The sequence below is a fragment of the Pholcus phalangioides genome, unplaced genomic scaffold, assembly GCF_987345545.1.
Source record: "Pholcus phalangioides strain wild (caught in Gottingen) unplaced genomic scaffold, Ppha-v1.0 ptg000021l_1, whole genome shotgun sequence".
Classification (NCBI taxonomy): Eukaryota; Metazoa; Arthropoda; class Arachnida; order Araneae; family Pholcidae; genus Pholcus; species Pholcus phalangioides.
In genome coordinates, this window is record NW_028301614.1 from 1,820,704 (window position 1) to 1,837,273 (window position 16,570).

The 16,570-nt window shown below is 32.2% G+C and overlaps 1 protein-coding gene across 1 annotated transcript; it reads right to left on the bottom strand.

Annotated features, from left to right (window-relative positions):
* Window positions 1-4,204: 4,204 nt before the first annotated feature.
* Window positions 4,205-15,016, bottom strand: LOC149070483 (uncharacterized). The gene is made up of 5 exons (XM_089248928.1): window positions 14,927-15,016; window positions 7,573-7,651; window positions 6,753-6,787; window positions 6,371-6,571; window positions 4,205-5,044 (listed from the first exon to the last, which is right to left on the bottom strand). Exons 2-5 carry the CDS (start codon window positions 7,598-7,600, stop codon window positions 4,778-4,780), a joined length of 531 nt encoding a protein of 176 aa, XP_089105054.1. The 5' UTR covers window positions 7,601-7,651; window positions 14,927-15,016; the 3' UTR covers window positions 4,205-4,777.
* Window positions 15,017-16,570: the final 1,554 nt, after the last annotated feature.

The window sequence follows — 16,570 nt, forward strand, 5'->3', positions numbered from 1 at the left end:
TTGGTTGGGAAAAAAAAGGTTTCAATCAAAAAAAACAACAACAAAACAGGCCGTAATTTTTATGAAAGTTGTTACGGCGTTTTTTTTTTTTTTTTTTTTTTGTAATGTAAATAATGTATGCGTGTAATTCAAATGTGAATGTCCAGCACTGCCCACGGAGGCTCCCGTCGCAGTCCAGGCTCTGTGTGTGTATACTGCATATTCTGTAAAAGGAAAGGGAAACAAAACTGCCCAGAGCACTGTGGACGGAGGCTTTGTCTCTTCGTTTCCGGTCACAGTCAAGGCACTGTATACATATATTTTGTATACATTGTGCATTTAGACCATTCTCAAATCTCTCTCACTTCAACATGCAGCTTCTTCATCTTTCTTGCCCACAAGTCTTTTCCACATTTCGTTCGAAATCCCAGGTTGCGATCTCCGGCCCTTATGTGCCACTGGGCGCAAGTGCAATTTTTTCCCCTAGTCATTGGGTTTAGCTATCAATTTTAGTCTAATGTCTTGTACGTTACATCGAGTTGATGGCTGTTTTCATGGGGAGAACGACGCGAGTGATTCGGTACTTGCGAGCATGGGGCAAAGGGAGCCACCACTATAAGTCTTTGCTAACTTTTCCGACACAACTTTGCCACTTTTGAGGTAACGGAAGTAAGGTGCTTTGCATCAGTCGATGAGATTTGACACGATGAGATTTGATACTATGATTTTCGAATACAAATATGTAAATATGTAAGCTGTTACTTCCAGCTAAGTATGAGACCCCAGAACATCGCTTTGCCCATGAACCCATGAAGTTGAGACGGCCATGCATAAAACCCTTCACAAGAAGGAAAAGCTCGCTGAACTCTAACCCAGGGTAGGCATGGACCAAGGGTGATATGTTAGGAGGGTCGATTATAGGTTCGTTGTGCGGATTATCACATATTTTATAAATTTCATTCGGCTCTTGGAAGGGAAGAGCACTAACCTTCTGGATCTGTGCTTGGCCCAAAATTTCAGAATTCGATTTTATTCATAAAATATTTATTCATTATAAATTTAATTTTTATTAATTTAAATTCGGTAAGTAGAAAGACTCTCGATCTGGAATGAGCGTAGGGGCCCCGGATAAGACGGGGGGGGGGGGTGGGCAATACCAAAATATCGTTCAAAGGGAGCTATGAATTAAAAAAGGTTGAGAAACACTAATGTACAATAACCGATTTTCCCCATTTATCGTAACATATATATCACATACAATCAATGCTGTTTCATCAATAGTTATTGATTACTATCTGAGCTAAAGCTGTTGTGGATATTATATGAGAGCTTAATACAGGCGGCATCAAGTTACTGGTGGAAAAAATGACAGCTTTGATCGAAAGTCAGCTTCAGCTGATGATGTCAGTACAGTTTGACTGGTCAACACTGAAATATTTTTGTCGACCAAAATCTTAGATCCGTCATATTTAACAATGTACGAGTATCTCAGCTGCGAGTATTTTTCAAGATCCTTAACATAGGTGTGTTCTCAAGCACAACGTGTGACCTTGATATAGAAAAGTCCAGAGTGTCATTAGCTTATTTTTGTTTTCAAAAGAGTGACATCACATCAGGGATTTCAGAACTTTAACTTGACAGTATTTAATCTATCACTACATCGTTATATAATGCATGTGTAAGGTGACTTACACACACACACACATCTTTGTACGATGGTCAGTCAAGGATAAGAAGACTAATTAACTTTCCGATACACTTGGAATACAAATAAGATATCCCCGTCTCCTGAACAGCAGACATCATCTCATAGTCAAGGTCAAATTAAAAATAAAAAAAATCAAAACACAAAACAACATCCCGAGGACTAGGAGACATTTTCTTTTACTAATGGGTGTGGTGAATCATAATGGCTGATAAAGGTTTCTGATCCATTTATATCAGTTATCCAGATACATCGTCATAAAACGCATTTCCAATACCTTTCAACATAGTTCCATATATACTCTTTTGATCTCTTGTAAATCTCAATGGACTGCAGAATTTTATTTAATAAATACTGAATCACAGTGAAGAAGAATACATGTTGGAAAACTCAAAATGTTGCATGTATCAACACGTATATTTACCATTTTTCTGATATTTTGGGAAGTGGTCTCGTTTCTTAATTATTTCAGATAAGTATAACTTTATTGTTATTACAGTCGACGTTCGTTATAACGACTCCCGCGTTCCACTGAAAGCAGACGTTATATTGGGAGGTCATCATATCGAACGTTTGAAAAAAAATTAGGTTCTCAAGAGAAATTCTCTCTCTCTCAGATTTGGACGGAATAAAAAATTATGGTGTTTATTTTGTTATAATTTAAGTAGTTCCGGTAAAAACGCGCCAGGTTAGAAAAAAACCCCAATAAAGTTGTAATAATTACATGCACGCACCTATTAATATACCGGATTCTGCAATATCAAAGGTCTATGTCAACCCTAATTTTGGTGAATGAGAAACACAATTTTTGGAATGACAAAGCTGAGTTTGGGAGTTACATTGGATTGAATTAGAGGTCGTTATGAAGGATAAAACGTCTTTAGAGGTCGTGTTATGATGGATAAAAAATAACATGAGATGAATGGGAAAATATTGGGACTAATCGTGCCGATCGTTATAATGGTGGTAGTGCATGGTTGTTATAATGAGCGTGGACGTATTACTTATTTGAATATCGATACGTTGACACCTCTCCTGTAGTTTTAAATAAGATCGACCTTTATACTGATTTTAACTAAGCTCTTTTTCACGTCTAATTTTTCTCTTTCCCCATACAGTATTTCTATACTTTCATAAGGATTATTGCCACAATTTTGCATTGCAAAGTTCTTTTGTTATTTTGCGATAATATTAAAATATATTTTCTTGAATCGGAGCACCTATCGTGAAGTTTACGAGTGATATGTTTTTTGTTGCTGCCCGCGTGAAGAGTATAGAATTCAATTGCTTGAGCTTAGCATGAATTGATTGAGATTGAAAATTAATGCGATTAGGCTATGCAGGGATTCCTAAAATTTTTACATTCGCGTTATACCTTGTGAGAATGGGATAAAAATTTCGAATATCTACTCCACTTCTTGTCCGATATCAAGGTTCTTTTTACCGGTTCAGAATCACTACCCACACAAATTCCAAACTTCAATATAATTTTCTAACATACTCGAATTACTTTACGATCTTCTTTCCAGAGCTCGCGGAGCCCTAAAAGTGTCTAGACAGTGCAAAAATAGATGTCAATTGATGTCATACAAACCGTTGAGTCAATACAATCAGTTGAGTTATTCAAGGACGAATGCGTTTTTTCTACAGTAATACTTCATTCAAATTATTACTTTAGAAAATTAATTTAGCCGTGAAAATTTTCCTACGTAGTACTAGAAGCCTATCTGCATAGTTCTACAATATTACTTCTTCGTCATTTTTAAATATCCTTCGCTAAATGCATTAATAACCTATTGGATTTTTTCCGTTAATAACGTCTGGGATTTCTTGGAAGTATTACGTATTTCGCATTAGATTAGTATAAGTTAGCTAAAAATAATTAGCGTAAGAGCTCTTGAAAATATTTTAATTTGATATTCTACATCAGGGGTTCTCAACCTATGGGTCAAGAACCAAACTTGCGTCTCAGGAACTTCGAGATGGGTCGTGCAAAAACCACTCATAGTCAGGGATTCTTGATCTATGGGTCACAACCCAAACTTGATTCGTAGGGGCTTTCGATATGGATCGTGCAAATCCTCATACAGTCATGTTATAAATGCTCGTATTTCATCACTGGATTCACCAGTTTCGAAGGACAAATAGTCCCATAGGTCGCGAAGCTGATTTTGTCGTTGATTATGGGTCACGGCTGAAAAAGGTTAAGAATCCCTGTTCTACATGGTACACGTATAGTTAAACATTTATTATCGCTTGATATCTTCAACACTAATCAATTCTGAGAATCAATTCAGTGCTAAGTACGAATTCACTACAGAACTTTTACAGACAAACAAGCTTCTTATATGATAAATAAAAGTTATTTATCAGTAGCTATTCTTAGGTCAAATTGGGTCAAACCCTATGCGAAGCAAAAAATACCCAAAAACTTTTAAAATCCAACGGAATAGAATTGACTTTTTCCCGATTATTTTGATGTAGAATATGAAGTAAATAAAAGAAAAACCACTGTACATATTTTCTTTTTTTTAGTTTTTATTGTGAAATGAAAAGACATACGTACATTAATCAATAAACAACATCATCACAAACAATCTTTTGAAAAAAAGACGAAGGAAAAAGAAACAAATGTAAATTTCTATTCGAACATCACGGAGAGCATATATTAGAAAATGCCCGTCAAACACACAGAACTCAAACAATGACAAAACCACTTTAACAATATCAAGATGATTTTAGTTAGTTTTCGATTAATTAATGAAAATCTTATAATGGTATCTTAAAGGTAATTATTGAAAAATTCCTTATTTAATTTCGCATTTGAAATTAATTATAATTATGCTCAATTCAAATTTAGTTTGGAGGATTCTACTACTGGCCAAATGTGAGGATATCTACGAAATCATTCTTCGGGATAGTAATTTCAAAAATGTCAAAATCCATTATTCTTATTTTTTTGTTAGGTGTTTCCAAGATTCTAAAGAATTTATTATGGGATTGATTTGCATGAAAGGAAATAGAAACAAGAATAGAGTGGAAGATAGAATTTTGAATTTTTGATGTTGAAAACAGGAGTGAAAGTATGTGCAATCATTGGCGGTTGTCCTGGCGTTCATCGAAATCGAATCTCCTTCTTATCGGTTGATAGAAAGCTTGTCGCTGTGGCTTTTGGATCCGCCTGCTGTAATGGTCCTGATCCATGAGTGGTTCAGCTCTCTGGACGTCCTGGTCACTCAGGAAATGGATCTCTGGATCGTCCGATTCAATGTGGCTGTTCAGGTAATAGAAATCTTGAGCGTGAACGCACGGCACTGCATCCTCCGGGTACGTGCAAGTGAAACTCAATTGATTGAAGACCTGAAAAAAAATAATAGTTTTTCGAGTTAGGGGGATAGATATGGCCGTGGAATGAGGGGAAGAAAAGATTATGATAGCAAAAATATTTCATCGCAGAATCATGTTTTAACCTTTCGTGAATGACGATTATGTTTAGGTAATAGCTTTATAATTGCGGAATGATTTTGATTATAGTTATCTATATGACTGCTTACGTGTGGCCTTGGATATAATCATTCTTAGATAACGGTATTATAGTTAACGGACCGGTTGTAATGATGGATATGTGTGCAGAGAAATTTATGAAAATACGTTGTTGATATTGAAGTTTTGGAAGATCAAAACTGATCATAAAAAATGATTATCAGAAAAAAAGGAGAATGGATAAACCACGTGCTGTTAATTATGGATTGGATTGGATTTTGAATTTTTTGGCCAATTTGGCCAAACTGCACCAAAACATGACACAAAAATAAGAAAAATGTCCTTTTGTCGTGTCAAAAAACTAAAACATATAAAAAGGAAAACAAACGTAAAATGTTAATTATGACATTAGGTATCGTCCTTCGCAAAAGTATAGTAAACAGAACAAACATATCAACTCGAGATATAGAGAAAAATGATTTAAAATTTCTGAATAATATGTTTAATTCCAAGAATTTCAATGAATTTGATATAAATTTTATGCCAAAATATGAATTTGATATAAATTTTATGCCAAAATATGAATTTGATATAAATTTGATGTCCAAAATATTTTGAATTTATATCTTTTCTTTGCAAGTGCTGTTTTCGATTTTTGAATAATTAATCAAACTTTCATTTAGTTACTAATTCCTTTTTCTTTTACTTTTATTTTTTTAATTTTATCTTTTCTATTTTCATATATATATATTTATGTGTGGTCGTATATTTTCTATTCATGTATGAATTGTAAATTTTAAAAATCGTAATTGTAAAGTTTAAACATCGCATTGACACCATATGGCATCCACTGGTGCTATACTGCGCTTTCGAATTGTATCCGTATGTTGTTATTGTACATATTGATTTGATTTATCCTTTCTTTTTGTATTACGCTGTATTGCAAATTTTGAGTTTCTTGAATCGTATGTTTGTTATTGTTACTTACGTTTGTAAGCCCCGTGGCACACTCTGTGGAACACGAGGAGTTGTTTGTGAAGGACGCAAATAATAAAAAAAAATATTTTGAAGTCCTTTCTGCGCATATTTTTAGAACAAATTTATCGTCTTGAATATGCATCCATTTTGAACAGTGGAATTTTGGAGAATGGATATCGTTTTAATAACTCTTTCTTAACCACCAATATTTAAATATCAACATACCGTTTGATTGCCACAAACGAAGCTGTATTGATGAGACGACAAAGTGCCATCGGTATTCACCGTCGAGTAGCATATGTGGAATATTTGACAGTTATTGTCTGTGTCTGCATAATAACCGTTCCCGAAGCAAGTGAACGTCGAGCGTACGGGTCCGACAAGAAGCTCTGCACCTTCTGGAAGGGCATATTTCTCTTTCTTCGCCTTAATAAGAAAGCAACACGTCAGTGGCACTCTAATGCAGAATAATACTGAAAACTAAGTTTTTATGATCCACGAGGTAGTTTCGAACACATATTTTGACATAATTTTATTAAATTGAAAAGCACAAACTTATATCATCAAGATAATATCAATATTCGCATTCGTCATAATTAATACTTACCCATAAAACTGGCTGAGCAAATGCAACGGAAATTACTGGAAAGGAAAACACCAAAAAAAAAAAAAAAGGTTAAATTAGTGCATATCTCGAAAAAAATCTACAATTCTATAAGACTAGTCACTATGAAAGAATTGTATATTCATATAAAACATCTATTTATGATCAGATTTGGTGTAAAGTCAAAAACCGGAGAAGTTTCTTATTTATAAGGCACCTGATTTTTCCAATTACATAACTTGATAAAAGGTGCAATAATCCTGTCTAAAGGTAAATGCATATAGACAGTTAACGGGTGTCTTTCAAAAGTATGAAAGTTTTTTCATAAAGCATTGGCAGCATATAAAATTCAATGAAATTCAATGATAGTGGTTTTCTCTGAAAACAGCCCAGCTTCGCGGCAGAGTCCGGAACACTTTATTTTAAGTATCAATCACAATAGCAAGATCCATTTCTTGGAATGAATTATAAGAATTTTGTCCTTTCCCTTAAGACAGCGGTTCTCAACCGGTGCTCCGTGGCCACTAAAGGATAATAAAATAAATCAATAAATTTGATAAACAAATAAAAAAAAGAGGCCTAAAGTGTACCACCATATAAATAATATAGTGAAAAGGGCTCCTCGATTTAAACAGGGCTCCGCCATAGAAATTATACACTGAAAAGGGCTCCGCGAGTCAGAAACGGGTGAGAATCGCTGCTCTGAATTCACAAAAGTATATGAAAATAAACTATCGATACACGAGTGAGTATTATTCGAGATTAAAAATTTAGTAGCGATGTTCCATGAGTATAGTTAAATCAAACATGCAGAGTTACTTACAGCAAAAGGCAACTAATACAGCTTTCATATTAATAAGCTTTTGTATTCTGAATTATTATCTTCAGTCTTCTTTGAATATCTGTAAAAAAATTCATGGAACAACAGAGATGAGTTATAATATTTAAGATGGCATGTTATGAAACGCTACGAAACATTCGACGTAATAGTAATTGAGAATAAATATTTCTATATATTCGGTGGAGCTCATTATGTTTTCATACCTATATTGATTCATGGTTTTTTTTTGGATATTTCTAATCAGTAATTTTTGGAGATTAATTGGTAAAATGGGTGAGTTTATTCAGTGAAAATTTGCAGGAGACAGCAAGTATAATAAAAACTAATAACTATCAGTTCGTAGATTCAAGGAAAGCAGAGGTAAGTAGCAGCATATGTACAGTTTGTCTTATTCTCAAAAAATGTACAGAATGAGTCGAGCAAAGAAATATTAAATGACAAGCATATTTATTTTAAATAACAAAATGAGCTTGAAATTTAAAGCTATTGTGGAATCTGAATTCTCACGAAATTCATTAAATTCTTTAATAATACTCAAAAATAGCAAAATCAAAAATTCACGGATTAAAAAGGTAAAGAAAATGAATGACTGGGGTTCATGGAATTAAGGACAGATTGAACAAATATAGACTAGATAACTTTCAAGGACTTCTATAGTATCAGATTGTGTGCAAGCCTGAGAATGCTATCAAAACACCCACTAAAAATTCCCTGCAAAACAAAATATATGAAACTGAATTGAAAAAAATAATAGAAAATGAGAAATAAGTCATGAAATCCTATTCGCAATATGTAGCCCATTTAAACTAAACCATGGAATTAGGACTGAGATTGAGGAGACGAATGAATACTGTCGATAAACTAAAAAAAAAAATTATTGATAAATCCTAACAGCGTTGACCATACAACTTATTATTAGAAATTGTGAATTTTACATGGTGCATAACGAGTCGAAAATATAAGAAGAATAGTGAATGCAGCCTCATTCTCAACATATAGAAATATCACCTATTATAAGCTAATGAACCTCGTGAATGGAAAAACAAATTTATTTCACTCTGTCCTCATCGATACCACGTTTTAATTTGTAAAAATGTTCGTAAAAAGAAAGAGGCGAGCTTCCTTAAATATTTAAGATACGAGTATATATAAAATTACATGCAATGCTGATTACATTCGTTGAAAGAGTGATAGGGGAACGATATTTTTTAATATTCGGCTTATTACTTTTCATGGCTATGTTGATAAGTTCATCTCTTTCCAGAAATAATCAGACATTTCCTATTATAGGTTTAGGATATTAATCAACAGATAAGATGCATTTCTTTGGTCGAAATATGCAGGAGATAACAGGTGTTAAAAAAGTTAATTACAAGCTCGAAGGTTCAGGAAAACTCAGAGCATTAGACAAAATATGCGTATATACTGAATATCACTTATGAAACCGATTACTGAAATGAGAAATTCAAGGAAAGAAGAAGTAAACAATAAGCATATTTAGTTAAAATATCAAGGTGAGCCTCAACTTCAGAGCTTGTTTGCCGTCTAAAAGAGAATTAAGAAAGAATTCTCAAGAAATTCATTAAATTCTTCAAACCTTCGTCAACTTACTTTGTTTTGAACTAACTATATGTTTGAATAACTATGTTTTTAAATCTTTAATTAGAATCTTTAAAATGACGTGAAAAATAATTTAAATCATAACTATTTATTATCATCACTACACTGTATTTATATATTTTCATTTTAACTTATCATAATTTTCTTCCACTCTTCTTTTCATGATGTGGTAGATGAAGGGCTGAAACTCAAAAATAGCAGCGTAACTTTGCAGATAAAGATTGTTACGAAAACAAAAACACAGAATTAACTAAAGAATGCCTGACACATTCATGGATTCAAGACCAACTAATTTAAACTACGCAGTTTTCATGGTTTTTCCAAGATCAGATTGCGAATAGATTAAAGAATGAAAATTAGTGTTGACAATGAAAATTTCTTATTACACAAAATGTATGAGAGAGAGAGAGAGAGAGAGAGTTCGGTCAAAAATAACATTTATTAAATGAATTAGACGATGAAAAATACTTATGAAAACCCTGGTCACAATGTGTGGTCTATTTAAGGTATCTGACTACGTTGAAAACGTCATTTGGGAAGAAAATATCGATTTTTATTTTTTATGAGAGCCACACAAATTATAATTCCTAAACAGGCCTTGTTTTGTTTATATGACGCTTAGAACCGAAGTTACGTCAACTTCAGTGTTGCGATTTTTTTACATACAAGCAATCCATGAATAAAAACTTTAAACGTGTTTTACGGAGAATGCTGTTTTAGACATTTTACTTGAGTTCGAAACATGATTTCTAAAAACCTATTCATTGTTTTATCATTACGAAACTTTAACATAATATTCTGCTATATATAATGCCGCGGATACGAACCAAAATCTAAGGTCTATCGTGTATATTCATCTAATTACAGTGTTTTATGTATTAGATATGCAGAATGAAATTTTTCAAAAAAAATTTTCACTTACATTAAGTAAGTGTAACGTATATGAGCATACCATACAGTCCTTTAAATTTTTCTTCATAACCTGTACCATTAATAGTTGAATGTACCGCGAAAAACACAAAACATTCATTCATAGAATTTTTTGCAATCGTGTTTTGAATATTGCATGAATGTTTCTTAAAATATGACATAAAAACGATTTTTTTAAATAAAAAATGACATAATGGTCCATCCACGACAGCTAGTTTCTCAGCCACCTCGTTGGGCATTTTGCCTGGTGTGGCATTGTATTTATTTTTGCATAAAGTTTATTGTTGTTTTCACCATTTTGGGACACTTTTTCTATCAAAAAATATTATTAAAGTTCCCTCCAGTACCATTTTATAGAAAATTGCTCTCGAACGTAGTTGAATGCCTTATATTAAACCATAGAATTTGGATTTCGAATGGGGAAACCAATGAATAGTCATGCAGCTCAATGGTCTTTACCTGCAGCTAAATTCTGCAGATAAAGGCAAAAATTAATTGATAAATCATTCAGATTAATAATATAAAATTTTATTTGATTAATTTTTTTGATTAATTAAAGTAAAAAAAAAACGTTGGCCACTTTAAAATTGTTAGATATGAACATTATACGGCGTAATAACGAGTTGAAAATGTGGCAAGAAGTGTAAATTTTTATTTGAATGCAGCCTCATTCTCAACAGATAGAAATAGCACATAAATTATAAGCTAATGACCTCATAAATGGAAAAAAAAACAAACTTATTTCTCTCTCTCTCGCCATCGATACCACATTTTAAGCCTATATTTAGAGGAGGTAATTTCGTCTCGTATGTGTGTGATTCCTATAAATACATCCTTTGAAATCCAGCGGAAATTGTTCTTCTTTAACCATCCTGTAAAACAGGCTTCTAAATGAGAACCACACCACCCCGGAATACTAGTTCATGTATTCTCTGGAAGGTAGAAAAAGTGAGAGTGCGGAGGAAAAAAATATGAATAATGAATGTGTGAGAGGAGGCCGATGCACGACGGACATCGTTCGGATATGGCCGAAGGTTATTGTCGTTTGTCATGTTCGATTCATGTAAGAAGCTGTTGCTTCTGTTTTGGAAAATGAATCTTCCATGCTTTCACATGAATGGTGATATGAGACGGATTCATGAAATATACATGAGCGATTTTCTTCGAAGCATCGTTTTGCCCGGATGTATATGAACTATATTTTAGCATTCGATTCCACTATCTGCCGACAGTCAGCCTCGGTTATTTACGTTTCCATGTCCGAATCCTAACAGAATTAAGATAGATGTTTGTTACCAGATGGCACATAAGTCATCTCGGTCTACTCATAAATTTTACCTTACAGCTACTCCACGACAGATTTGAGTTGGTTTAATTCTTGGAGATCGATCATATTCAAGTCTTCTTTTATGATTAAAACATGCGTTTTTTCAAGGATTAAGGTATCCGACTGCCTTTAGCACTTTTCTATAAAATAGTACTGAAGTGAACTTTAATAACGTTTTTTTGATAGAAAAATGTTCGAATGATGAAAATAATTATAAAATTTAGACTACCTTTCTATGAGACATCTTTAAAGGAAAATTATCTTTATACGTCAGATTTTAAGCAAAATTCACGTGCTATTCAAAACACGACTGCAAAACATTCTACGAATGAAATGTTTCGTTATTTTCACAGTACATTCAGCTAGTTAGTAATTCAGCTAGCTATCAACTAAAATTTAAAGGATTGTATGGTATGCTCATAAATTACACCCAAATCTTTTGATGTGTGAATTTTCAGAAATTTCATTAAAGATATCATGAATAAACACTGTAATTGGAAAAATTCGTAAACTTTAGATTTTGGTTCATAATCTCAACAATATATTGCAAAATATCATGATGAAATTTCGTAATGATACAATGAATTTAGGAAATCGTGTTTCAAACTCAAGTAAATTGCCAAAAATAGCATTCTTCGTAAAATATGTTTACAGTTTTTATTAACAGATTTATTTTTATTCACTTGTATATAGAAACCCAACTAAATTGGACGTGACTCCTATTCTAAGTGTCATTTCAAGAAAACAAGGCCCGTGTTTTAATCACAAAAAATAGGGCTTTTATAAAAAATGAAAATAAAGACGTCGATATTTTCTTTAAAAATTACGTTTCAAAAGTTGGTGGATACGTCAAGGTATTTCAAATTTGAAAAAAAAATACTCATGTAAACTTTTGTCTATGGATAATTTTCTACATCGTAAAAGCAGTTTCACATGGTTCGAGTCAATACTGTATTATCATATTTAACTGCGTGTAATTTGCGTATAATCCGCAAATTGTACGGATTATATGCTAAAAGAACATCTGAATTTCTTCATGAGAAGAATTTACCACAGCGTATATCACCCAGAATTTTTTTCATAGAGGTAAAGATGGAAATAAATATTTTTAAAAATTAATTTGTGAAAAATAAATTTCTATAGATGCGGGAGGAAAAATCGACATTCCGTCGGCAAAACCGTGACCAACAAGTTTTTCTTAAGATTTTATTATTGGTGGATGAAAACTGCACTCGTGTGGAACATACAATGACATTTTTCACCCCTCAAAATCATGAAATTCCTATCTGAGGATTGTACATAATAAAATACGATAAATGAACTTATAACATAAATTAATATCCTAGTCATTTGAACAGGAAATGAATTCCTAATAAAATAAAATATATTCACCAATAAAACATGAATACATTCGTATCTATGCGATTTCTAAAAATATCCTCAATATAAATGCCTGATTGTCCATTATAAATATTTTGAAAGAAAAGTTCATAATTTTTCTAGAAATCATAAAAAATGTAATGATGATTCGTCACACTATGCATCTCATATTAAATCATATTAATAAATTACTGTTTCGGTATTCATGTACTAAAATACGAATAAAATAGATGTATGTCATTTAAAAGAAATGGATGCACGCAAAAAACACATTTCTCAAATTTTTATTGAAATTTAAAACACTGAAAATTTTTTCTGCGTCTAACTGCGGTCAAGTTTATGTCCTACCTGCACTAGAAGTATTTTTTATAATATTGTAATATGAACCGCTGGTAAAAATTATATACACGAAAGTTTTCCCTTGAAATGCTCTTTTCTCAAAACTATGTTATTTATCAGATAAGGAGCATTTTTTCCAACACCACTTGTTGAAATATCTAGAAACTTTCTGTGTGTGTCTCTCACAACTAAACTGTTTCATGATTTAACGAAGGGACTTCTCATTCAAATGATTAAGAAAATTATGGCACAAAATATTTTGATTGGTTTTAGAAACGTTGCACGTTGTTAAAGTTAAAATTCGAAAAAAATTCCAGAAATATCAAAATTCTAAAAGTTCTCGTCAAATTGTACAAAATATCAAGAGATTTTGAGAAAAAAATTGAGTGCGTAAAGTGAATAAATTAAAAAAAAAAATTTCTTGATGGCGGGAGATTTTTCCTATAGGTAAACAGGGGGCCTTAAAAGATGAATCGAAGTTTTTAATAATGCTGGAAACCAAAAATACATCCACTGAAACTTTGATAAAACGATACTTTACGGACAAAAAAGAACTATCGTTGTAAAGGGTTTATCGAGAGGTAGCATCCTCATCATGCGCAACTAAATTTTTTCTATTGTTGGCATATATATCTTTTGAATTGGCGTTGTTTGTATAAAAATAAAATACGTCAAAACGTATTTATTCGCAGCAAAAAATTCCAATTGATTAGTGGATAAATAAAATTTAATTAGTTATACCTTGTAAAGTTATTTATTTAATAACACAGTTTTGTACTACACAGAAAATTGCTTCCCAGAAATTTCATTAACACTTTGCGCAAAATACCGATTTTATTAGACACCCTGAAAAGGTCAAAAACTGGTGAGAAATTAAAAAAAAAATATTTGATTTTAAGCAAAATATAACAATATCATTGTAACAGTTTCGAAATATCATAAAAAATATCGTTATAGAGTGATTCTTCATAGGACGGGATGCCGTTTTATCGAAAGGAATTCACCATTAGAGTAAGAGTACAGACAATTCCTAACAAGCTTTGGACAAATATCATTGTAGAGGGATGTATCGCTGTAGCGAGGTTTCACAGTAATTCTTGATATTTATGAGGATGAGTAGTGATATGACGTATAACTCCATAAACGTTTTTTCCTCGAGTTATATGAAGTTATAAAAGTCAACTCTCGTGTTATCAACTGAGAAATATTACTATCAAAATCCAAGTTCAAAGACACAACAGGCACTCCTCATAATACAAAAAATTAAATATATGTTACGAGAAAAAAGATCCTCTCACCCCCTCATAACATCTTTCATAAACGCGTTCTAAATTTGATAAAGTCGCTATAAAAATCGCTATAAAAATCTCCACAGTAGCGTCATATGTATGAGATATGGACGTCGAAAAAAGATTATTTATATACATTAAAGTTCAGAAAATCCGATCACGGAGACATAAACATATTAATTATGAGGGCTCACGTAAATGCCTGAGAAGATAATAATAATGACGTGGAAAATAAATGAAAAGGGTAAAAGAGAACTTGTGTTTTTTGAGGTAAAACATTCAAAATTCTTATCTTAATTCGACTATCCTTGTTACGCTGCGGAAAATATATCATTTCGCCGGTTGTAAGGCCCATAACTTTTCCAGCGGGAATTCCATCTTAAGAACAAAAAAAAAAAACAAAGTCAAAATATGCCAAGATTTGAAATAAGTAAGTGAAAGTGCTTCTTACCTTGCGGGGAAGAAAACAGTCTCGTGCTAAGAAACCACGTATGTAAGTGTCTCCTTCTTCTTCTTTTGACAAAACTGACCCTGACCCTGTGAGGTTGGTGAAACTGCTCTATATATATACACGAAGGCACACACACTCGGGTATGTACATACATACCTGTCGGTGTATAACGTGTTGCCACTCACGACAAGATTAATTGTCTACTTTTTGCCATGGCTTGCTCTGAGCTGGTTGGTGGACGGACATTCCTCTTCGTCTTGCCATTTTCTTATTTTTTTGCTCTTCTTCTCGCCACCATCGTCACCATGTTCGGTATTTTTTAATACTTTTTTTTTTGGTGGTGACCAATTAAAATAACTAGATTCTATCGCAGAATATTCTTTTTCCATTCTGTCATGATCTATAGCGAGAGGGTCTTCAACGCAGTGAGTCACATAGTTACAGAATTTTAAGATATGTGCTGAGAAAAAAAACCTCAATGAAAAAATGTATTCCCCAGTTAATGAAAGTAAAAAATATAATGAGTGAAAATGTAAAAAATATTTCAAGAATTAATGTAAAAAATTTTTCAAGAATTGATGTAAAAATATTGCAATAATTATTGAAGAAAAATTTTCAAAAATCAATGAAAAATGATTTTATAACTATTGGAAGAAATAGTTTCAGAATTGGTGAAAAAAAAATTATTCCGCAATTCATGACAAATATTTCAAGAATTATCATCGTTATTGAAAATAACATACAGAAGGTCTATATAGTTTATATATATTCAAAATTAGTAAAAAATATTTCCACCATTGGTGAGAAAAATATTTTCAAAAATTATAATGAGAAATAATTTCATAATTATTGGAAGAAATGATTGCAGAAACAGTGGAAAAAATATTCCACAATTCATAAAAAATATTTCAAGAATTGATGAAAAATGCATGAAAAATATTTCCAGAGCTATTGAAAGAAATATTTTCAGAATTAATGAAAATTCACATGTTTAATGGAAAAAAAAATAATGAAATAATGAAATTAATGAAAATCCATATTTAGTCTCAGAATAAGTAATATTCTCCAAAATTCAGGTTTCCGGTTTCATTCGAAACCCTGGGGGCTCTGTTGGGCCCACCTATTAAGACGCTACTGGGCGAATTTATATACAGATGTATGTGACTTGTGTTGGCCTTCGAGCTTCACGGAATGTTTAAATCTGGTCCGACTGAAAGATTGAAAACCCGTAATCTAAACGTTTTATCTAGATCTCTATGAACAGATTTTATAACTATCTTTCAAATTATTCCTCATTATTATATGGTTTAATTCAACCAGTAATGTAAATATCACAGACGTTTATTGACCGACAAAATAAATTTGATTACTTCGGTAATCAACTTTATTTAATTACTTCGGTAATCAACTTTATTTAATTACTTCGGTAATCAACTTTATTTAATTACTTCGGTAATCAACTTTATTTAATTACTTCGGTAATCAACTTTATTTAATTACTTCGGTAATCAACTTTATTTAATTACTTCGGTAATCAACTTTATTTAATTACTTCGGTAATCAACTTTATTTAATTACTTCGGTAATCAACTTTATTTAATTACTTCGGTAATCAACTTTATTTAATTACTTCGGTAATCAACT